The sequence below is a fragment of the Haematobia irritans genome, chromosome 2 (genome assembly GCF_050003625.1).
Source record: "Haematobia irritans isolate KBUSLIRL chromosome 2, ASM5000362v1, whole genome shotgun sequence".
NCBI classification, from domain to species: domain Eukaryota; kingdom Metazoa; phylum Arthropoda; class Insecta; order Diptera; family Muscidae; genus Haematobia; species Haematobia irritans.
Window position 1 is genome coordinate 58501556 of NC_134398.1, and position 9839 is coordinate 58511394.

The window sequence follows — 9839 nt, forward strand, 5'->3', positions numbered from 1 at the left end:
TTTTGTCATGACATATCTACAACTTTTACTCCAAAGAATTTGTCGAGTAACTTGTAGTAAAAAAAATTTAAAAGAGACATGCATTTTGACATTGTTCTCTTAAAATTGTTTACTACTTTTACTATTTTTTGGGGTTGAGGAACGGTTTCTAGTAAAAACTAGTAAAAGTAGTAACTAGTAGTACGTAAAGGAACACAACTTTTATTTTATTGTTTATTTTAATCATACAGTAAATGTATGATAAAAAAGAAAAGGGAAAAGTAGCATTGGCTGCTAAGGCCATCAGCTATATTTTCAATATTTCATGAGCTATAGTAGGAAAACCGAAAAAATCGGTGAAAAAATTTAATTTTTTCGACATTTTTTGCGTTTTGAGCATGAAGATGAAAGGTTTCCGGCTTAATATATTCAGCATTTTTTTGCCTAGTCAAGACCTACAACTTTGCTGAAGGATGCTCTTTTTAGAATAGAGTAATGGTTACTCTAAAAAGGGCCGGCCACGATGGCCATCTTTTCTAAAATCTTTTTTTTTTATAACTACAAATCTACTCACCAAATTTTGTGAAGCTAACTTGGTGGGAAGTATTTTTTGCCGCTAAAATCATGATTTCGCCCATAGTGCATCGGTAAGTGTTACCACAACCCAAGTAATTAGGATGTGGATGACAGTCTTTCGTAGAAGTTTCTACGCAATCCATGGAGGAGGGTACTTAAGATTCGGCCAGGCCGAACTTACGGCCGTATATACTTGTTTTAATTTAAATGTACGCCGCAACTATTTGGAAGTATTTTCATAGTAGTCTATTACACTTCCATATGTATATGTCTAAATTTGGCATTAAATTGGTAATTTTACAATGGAAATATAAAAACCGGTTGTTACGGCCTTGAAAACACCGGTCCACCGAAAATGTGATCTTCAAGAAAACCGACGATTAATTTAAGTAGATAAACCGGTCCACCAGTTTTTATCCACAGGTTTTGATCATTCTACCCATGAGGGCAATGCTTCACTGTGACTTGCTTCAAATTTTGCTCAAAGAGTACACTTGATGGTATCGTCAGTATTCCAATTTTTGTTGAAATAAGTTCATACCTCGATATACCTTCCATATATATCTTTCGTCCGATTTACATTCATCTGACCACCGTATGCCAAAGTTCCATTCCGATTTACTTGAAATTTTACACTGAGAGAATATTATAGTAATGTGTACCACATTTGGTTCAAATCGGTTATGATTTACATTTAATGTTAAGAAGTTTTAAGATATCTTGCAAGATTTACCACACCCCAATTAGTTCGCAATTTTCAAAGGAAATTAATATATAAGACTCAAATTGAATCATCTCACCCAGCCAGATTTTACTAGAGACTATGGAAATGTGTATTAACCAACACTTAAACATATTTATAGTCAGGCTTGTAGGATTGGTATCTACACACAGAGAAGAGATTGTTTGGAAATCGGTTGGAGTAATGAACATTCTGCTTTTATAATTAAATATCAATTGTCTCAACATATATACTATATTTACAATCATACGTGGGTCTTTACTACAGTATTTCATATATTTCAATGGATTTACGGTTGTGCTAGAAGACATACAGTTGTAGGAACTAAATGTCTCTATATTGAAAATTTTTGCCTGAATTCGGATGACACGACCTGCCGCAATTAATTATCGAAACTATCACTTAGTTATCAGCACTTACGGTTGGTTTTCACAACCGAATATAATTTGAGTTATTTTACAAATGTCATTTCTACTAAAATATTAATTTCATGTCAAAACAGACGATTTCAAATTAAAACGGTAGAATTCTCAGCAGCGGCAATTTCTTAAATCTTCTATAGAAACATCTACCAAATTATCTGAAGAACTCGGGAGGAAATAGATTGGATCAGAATCAATGGCCATGGGAAAACGCCCTTTGTGCTCCGAGGTACCAGTTGTATGTACCAATCGATACAGTTTCGACAGGTATTTATCCCTAGCATCGTCTAGTCTTTAACTCGATCAATTAACCACAACCTTTTTCTTTTAATTTAGTAAAATACTGGCCAGAGAGGTTGATAACTGAACAAAAGAAATATGAACTTTCTCGATAGCTGGTGAAGTCGACAAAATTTCAGATTTTACATTTTGCGTCCATATCATTTAAATAGGTGCACTCCTTGACCACATGTTCTTGATTTTTGCCACATAGGGTGATTTCCAATTCATGGCGAAGGGTATACGAGCTGATTTATAACGAAGATAATCGAGCCATTTTCATGATTTGATATCAAATACATTGTTTTTAGATTTATACTATACATATATTTTAATAAAATAAAATATAATATTTGATTGGGAAGGAATTGGTTTTTAATTCAGTCAGGAGTAATATTAAGGTCGGGCAACAGAACCGTATGATGAAGATAGCTATAACCGATGTCGTCGGCAGACCCAACCAACACCATATGAGATATTAGTTGTGCCGACCGAATCAGTCGGGTGACACAACTGCCAACTGGTAGTTGCTACAACTGCCAAAAGGAGGTTGGCAATAAATTCGATTGTCACAACCAATCTGTATTCTCTGTGTAGCATTTTTTTTCAATAGATTAATAATATCAATTCCTTAATCTTCAAGTCCAATTAGCTTATATAAGAATTGTAAGATTGCTATCTAGCATTTTTTTTTCAATGGATTAATAATATCAATTCCTTAATCTTCAAGTCCAATTAGCTTTTATAAGAATTGTAAGATTGGTATCTAGCATTTTTTTTTTCAATAGATTAATAATATCAATTCCTTAATCTTCAAGTCCAATTAGCTTATATAAGAATTGTAATAATATGTAAAGTAATTGATTTGCATGATAAACCAGCCTGTGTTAAATAGGTATCTGATTTAGATATACGTATATGAAAATATAAACCTTAATAAAGTTCCCTACAAAATAGAAAGATTTGACATGGTATCAAACTTTTGGTCTACAGAGTGACGAATGGTATTATATAGTCGGTCCCATCTGACTTTCGACTTTCCCTATTTGTTTCGTTAAAATTATTTATGTCTCATCTTCATTAGGTCCATATTCACTACGAAACAGCGCCCAATATTGTCTAGGGGTCCATATTCGTAGCACATAGAAAGGCATCGGCTAACGAAAATACAAAAAAAAAGCTTTCATTGCTTATCGAAACGTTTTGAAAATATTTTCCAAACTTAAAAGAAGATATATATAATTAACTATTCTCTCAAATTTTTAAAGCCTACTTCTGGGTATAAAAATGAAACTCACTCTACTAATCACTAACATTTAGTTAGATTTTTTTCTTCTACATTAGTTAACATTAAGTCTTCTATTGAACGATTTAACGTTGATTAGGAATGAGATTGCTGAAGTAAATTTCATTTGCTCCATTAACATTGAAAGAAAACTTGCTCTTAACACCATTCCCTTTTTCCAATTAATTTATTTTCAGGTTTAAAAGATCCAAGGTGCTACACAAAAAATTATCAAAAGGAAATGGAATTGAATAATAAATGTAAAAAAGTTTTCTCTTGATTCGCGCTAATTTATATTTAAATGTAAATGAAAATGTATCGTTAACCCGTTTTGTTTCGAAATTAAAGAACAAAAATTGCCTTAACCAAACCAGTAACGGCAATTAGAAGGTGAAAAAATAATCCTTTTATTCCCTTGGAAACATTGAAAGAAGTTGCAGAACAATGTATACACCCAGAGGTAGCGGATTCGCCCTACAAACATTATTGCATATTATCGTCATCATAGGTAAGCGATTTGAAATTTATTTTGTTTATTAAAATTTATTTAAAGAAGAAACTTGAGTTGAAATAAAAATGCTTGCAAATTAAAATAAGGCATCAAAATATCTTCTCTCATATCTGTATATGCATTTGTATTTATAGACATGGCGGTACGAAAAAATATAAATATTCAAGCAGACTAAATTTACATAGTCATAATTTAACAATTATGTATATAAAATCTTTAATAGTATTTAACAATAAACAATTATACAATCATGACGTTTATAATCGAAATCATTATTATAATCATAACATCACATAAGAATTTATTGTGTTCAATTAAAGAGGAAAAAATTAATAATGAAATCAATGACATTTTTCATCACATATAATCGCAAATATAGGAAAAGTATATATTTGTTTACAGTTTTTAAATTTATTAGTTTGTATATAAATAATTAATCAAAATAATGTGAACTTTCAAATTTCTCTTAAAATTAAACATATAATCTCAAATTCGATTCAATGGTCGGTTAATCACAGTCATATTATCTGTCTGAGAGTAAATATAGGTATCAGAACGGACAGACAAACTTAAATACAACACAATCGATGGAACGAAAATCGTTCAAAAATATACCTGGGCTTGACGTTTTAAATTGTTTTAGCAGCTGAATTCCAGCATTCTATTAAAAGGGCTACTATATACTTTTTTTGGATGACTTTCAAATCAAGTTAAACTAAAATTAAGTAAATATCGACCGCAAGTTCGACCAAGTCGAATCTTATGTACCTTCCATCATGGTTTGGTGGTCTCAGTTAGTGAATTTTTATACCCTCCACCATAGAACGGGGGGTATACTAATTTTGCCTTTCATCACTGAAAAAATATTGTCGTGAGGCCAAATATTACATGTCTTTAAATACAAATTCGAATTTCGCTTAGCATAGAAGACTCATTTTTATGATATACAGTTTTTTCCTGACCTTGTCGATAAACTTTTCAATGAAGTCCTTTTGTCCTGATAGTTACGTGATTTTTTTTTTCAACTTTATATGAAAAAAATTTGTTTGACTAAAGTAAACTTGGTATTAATAATACAGAAAAATTAATGAAATAGTCTTTAAATTTGTTGACTTTTTGCATCTTGACTACAAAGCAAAAATTCTTTCAAATTAGAACAAGATTTTCAAAACTTTATTTCAAATATTTTATTTACTTGAAATATAGCCTAGTTTCTACTTAAAGTCGAGTCAGAATTTGAAATTTTTTTTTGTTGTTACAACGCTTTAAAAGACATGAAAAAAAAAACTAAAAAGAGGAATAAATTAAAATTTGCTTCTTTAAATTAAGTACGCAAAACTCAAATTTAATAGAGAGTTATGTCCTAAAAGTATCAACACTTCAATACTCTGCTTCTTTGTCTCGGAATCAATACGAAAATCATTAGTTTAAAGACAAAATTTTTGGGACCGGGAATGATTTCTTCAGTGCGTTTGTAACACATTGAAATATAGCTCTCAGAAATTCTGAGTCGAACTAGCAATGTCCGTCCATCTGTTAAAAACATGCTAATTAGCTATTGACTTGAAACTTGGTACACGTAGTTGTACATGGGCCTTATTGGACCGAAGCCTCTTGTAAAATCAAATTTCATCCTACCCTTTGAAATTTCGATATCGGACAATAATTATATTTAGTCCCCATATAAAACGACCCCCAAGATTTGACTTCTAAAGCCTCATGGAGGAAATAATTTCAACCCATCCGGTTGAAATTTTATATAAATAATGCAAAAATTAGTTTGTCTTGGTTTGAAATTAGTTTTAGACACCTCTATATAAACTGCACTAAAGTGGAAAGAATCTATGACGATATAAAATCTGTCGGTTTGTCTGTTTAAATCACGCTGCAGCCACCAATAATGGTGCTATCGTCCTGAAATTTGGCACAGATTCTTTTTTAGTCTGCACGCAGATCAGGTTCAAAGATTAATTATACCTAGGATCAATAAAATGATCAATTATTAAATTGTTATCATTTATCAAATTTTCATTATCTTTTCGTGGTATATTAATAAAGCTATTCACGCACAAACAAATGCCAGTTTAAAAATCTTAATTGTAACGGATACTTCAAAGTAAAAAATGTTCTCTTAATTCCAAAAACAAAAAACTTTAAACCAAAGATTCTGAATCCTCAAAATAGGTCTTAGCCTATATTTGAAGTGTTTTTATCTTAGACTAGCGTAACCCGGCCCGCTTCGCTGCGCCTTCCGAAGCGTATTTGGAGGAACATTTTGCATTAACTTAGTCTTCCTTCGTGCTGAAAACAAATTCGAAAAGATTTCAATTCTTTTAAACAAATCGGACTACTTGATTTTTCGTTTATAGGTACAAATACGGCGGGAGAGGGTGTACCCTTTCCTCCAAATTTTTTTAATAATGTTCTGTATTCAAGTAGTTGGACAATCTTCTATATTTCTTGTGAATTTTAAGTGGGGTTTGTCAAGGAAAGGTATCCTTCTCCTCAACATATCTGAAAATTAAGCACTATATTATAATAACATACAAAGAATTACTGTTTCCCATCCAATAAATCGGAAAAAGCAAAAGTAGTAAAAAATTTTACCACATTAACATTTGCTAAAATGTTGGAAAATGATGCACCCTCTACATTGGCTGCCAATTTCATGTAAATTTAAGTTCTTTACTAAAAAGAAGTCTGGCAGAAGCCTGTACAAAAATCATAAAATTATGTACCGAGTTCCCATTTACGGACAACCCTCTACTTTCAACTTCAGAAAAAAAAATGGACAAAAGGGAACCCTCTCTTTACTAAAATGAAGACTAAAAAGAAGTCTGGCAGAAGCTTGTGCAAAAATCATAAAATTATGTACCGAGTTCCCATTTACGGACAACCCTCTACTTTCAATTTAAGAAAAAAAAAACGGACAAAAGGGAACCCTCTCCCCACCTTCGCTCCACTCCAACCTGATATCGGACTATCACGTACCCTATATTAATTTCGCAACTACTCAATGGTCCCTATTGTCCCTATATATATATATATATATATATATATATATATATATATATATATATATATATATATATATATATATATATATATATATATATATATATATATATATATATATATATATATATATATATATATATATATATATATATATATATATATATATATATCTATATATATATATATATATATATATATATATATATATATATATATATATATATATATATATATATATATATATATATATATATATATATATATATATATATATAATATATATATATATATATATATATATATATATATATATATATATATATATATATATATATATATATATATATATATATATATATATATATATATATATATATATATATATATATATATATATATATATATATATATATATATATATATATATATATATATATATATATATATATATATATATATATTCAATATTTCATTTACTTTAAAGACGAGTTCTTTAAGGCAAATTTGCATCAGTTCGAAAACATACGAGTTTAATGGAGGGAAGCAAATTTCCAAAATTTGTGTCCTAAATTTAATAAAAAAAAAATTAAGCAAAGATTATAAGCCTTATTTTAATTAAAATATCATTATAAAAAAAATTCCTTAATATTTTGTAAATTGCCCATCCTAAGATTTAAGTTGCGTAATATTTCATATCACGTAGATAGTTTTTTTCAGTGATATCTAGATGCATTTTAGAACCAAAAATAACTGTCGCGAATATGGTGTGTATCGGTTCATGCTTTGGTACAGCCCCCATATATATACCGATCCCCCGATTTGTAGTCTTGGGCTTCTAGAAAACGTAGTTTTTCGCCGAGTTGACTGAAAATGAAAATCTACTCCACAAAAAATTTCCGTAGTAATTGCAAACAAATTTTTTGTTTGTAGATAAATTTTATTACTTTTTTCGAAAATTTCCACAGCCCATGTTCCTTTTGTTAAGTATGTCTCATACATTTTATGAACTAACAATGGGTATTAAGATTCATAACCGTAACAACAAGTTTAACAACGCTGGAAATCTCAAAATGTGTAGTATAATTTAGTTGAATTTTCGTTCGACGTAGTTCATCCTTGCTATAAAACAGTTCACTTTTTTCCGTGTATAGATAATTTTGGATCGCAAATTTGTTTGCCTGCATCGGTACCCTCCTATTGACCGATTTGATTTCTTTGGCTTCTAGAAACCACAATATTTATCCGATTTGGCTGAAATAGGAAATCTAGGTTTTAATTCGACCTGTGTCGAATTTAGTTTTTATCGCTACATTTTTTGTGAAGCCATTTTTTGAAGCCATACAGACCGATCTCCCGATTTCATTTTTGGAGAGGATAGAAGATGCACTGGTCATTCAAAGTGCTCGAAACTAACAGTAAAATTTTCAGATTTTACTTTTTGTTCTGATTCGAGTAATGGAAGTGATGTAGTTTCCATATGTACACGGACAAAATGATTGTTTTTTCATATGTTTGGGTACAAATATTATACTTTCGGAACTTTTGAATTCGTTCATACAAGAAAAAACCTACAATAAACATAATTTTAAAACCGAAAAAAGTGAATTTATATATTCTACGGTTTTTGAGAAATTCCAAAAAAAAAAACTGAACTTGTTTCCTGTAAAATTCACTTTTTAGACTTAGCGTACTTTGGAATGGAGACATCGATATTATGTTTGGGACATAACATTTTTGTAAACATAATATGTTTCGATACAAACATACATTAATTTAGAAATAACCTATAAATATATATTTGTTTAGAAAGAGAGACCTAAAGAGTATGCTACACGCAAAAAAAATGTAGTTAACCAATTGGAGCCTTAAAAAATTTGTTGTACCAGTTATGCCCAAAATAAAACATAATATGTTTGAACAATAAAAACAATATTTTGTTTGGACCGATCCTGAAAATATATATGCTTAAAGCAGAATGTGTTTGCGGTATATGTTACAGAAGCGATGTTAAGAAACAGCTTAACATGTTTGGGACATACATGTTAATATGTTAGAACATATTATGTTTGTAAAAATTAATGTTTGGAACTAGAATTTTTTAACACAATATTTTTAAGTGCAAGCATATAATGTTCATAAACTAGCTTAACATGTTTGGGACATATATGTTAATATGTTAGAACATATTATGTTTGGGACATAAAATATTTGTAAATATAATATGCTTGTATGCAAACATATATTTATTTGGAAATAGCCTATAAACATATATGTGCTTAGAAAGAGAGACCTAGAGAGTATGCTGCAAGTAAAAGAATGGAATTAACCAATTGGCGCCTTAAAAATATATATACACAAAGAATATTTCATTAAAATTTTTTCTACAACTGTATGTCTAAGGTGAAACATAATACGCTCGAACAAAACAAACAATATTTTGTTTGGACCAATCCTGAAAATATATATGCTTGAAGCAAAATGTGTTTGGGGTGTATATTACAGAAGCAATTTTTTTGAGGGTGTACTTAAGTCAGTGACATTGTTTTTTAATACATCTACTAACAAAAAATGTTTGGCCATTTTGGATTTTTGAGAAAATGTACATATGATAATAATAAATTAGCTATTACGAATATGAAACTTTTTAATTAAAATTTCGTACAAACTTTTTATATGAGTGTAAATTATTATTGAAATTTTCACATATACTATTTTAAATTTAATTGCCCTACCACAATTAAAATTTAAATAATAAAAATTTAAGTGAACACTTTGTTTTTGAGTTATTATATTCAATTAGAAGTAATAGTCATAATTTTAAGTCATAAAGAATATTACAAAACAAAAGCCGTTAAAAGTTTTGATACGAGAACTACTTCCACCCAACACTATATGTTTAAACCAAGAAATTAATAATTTAAGAGTGTGATATATTAAATTTACACAATAAAATAACACACAAATACTACGAGTACATATGTTCAAAATACACTGAGTACCGTTTTCGTTATCTCTAACATAAAAATT

The 9839-nt window shown here is 29.4% G+C and overlaps 1 protein-coding gene across 1 annotated transcript in view; it reads left to right on the forward strand.

Annotated features, from left to right (window-relative positions):
* LOC142224479 (uncharacterized) overlaps positions 1-9839 on the forward strand; it is a 457797-nt gene that overhangs the window by 59762 nt on the left and 388196 nt on the right. Inside the window, exon 2 of the mRNA XM_075294253.1 lies at positions 3481-3791. Within this exon, the coding sequence (XP_075150368.1) occupies positions 3728-3791 (64 nt within the window). The 5' untranslated portion in view covers positions 3481-3727. The remainder of the gene's footprint in view (positions 1-3480; positions 3792-9839) is intronic.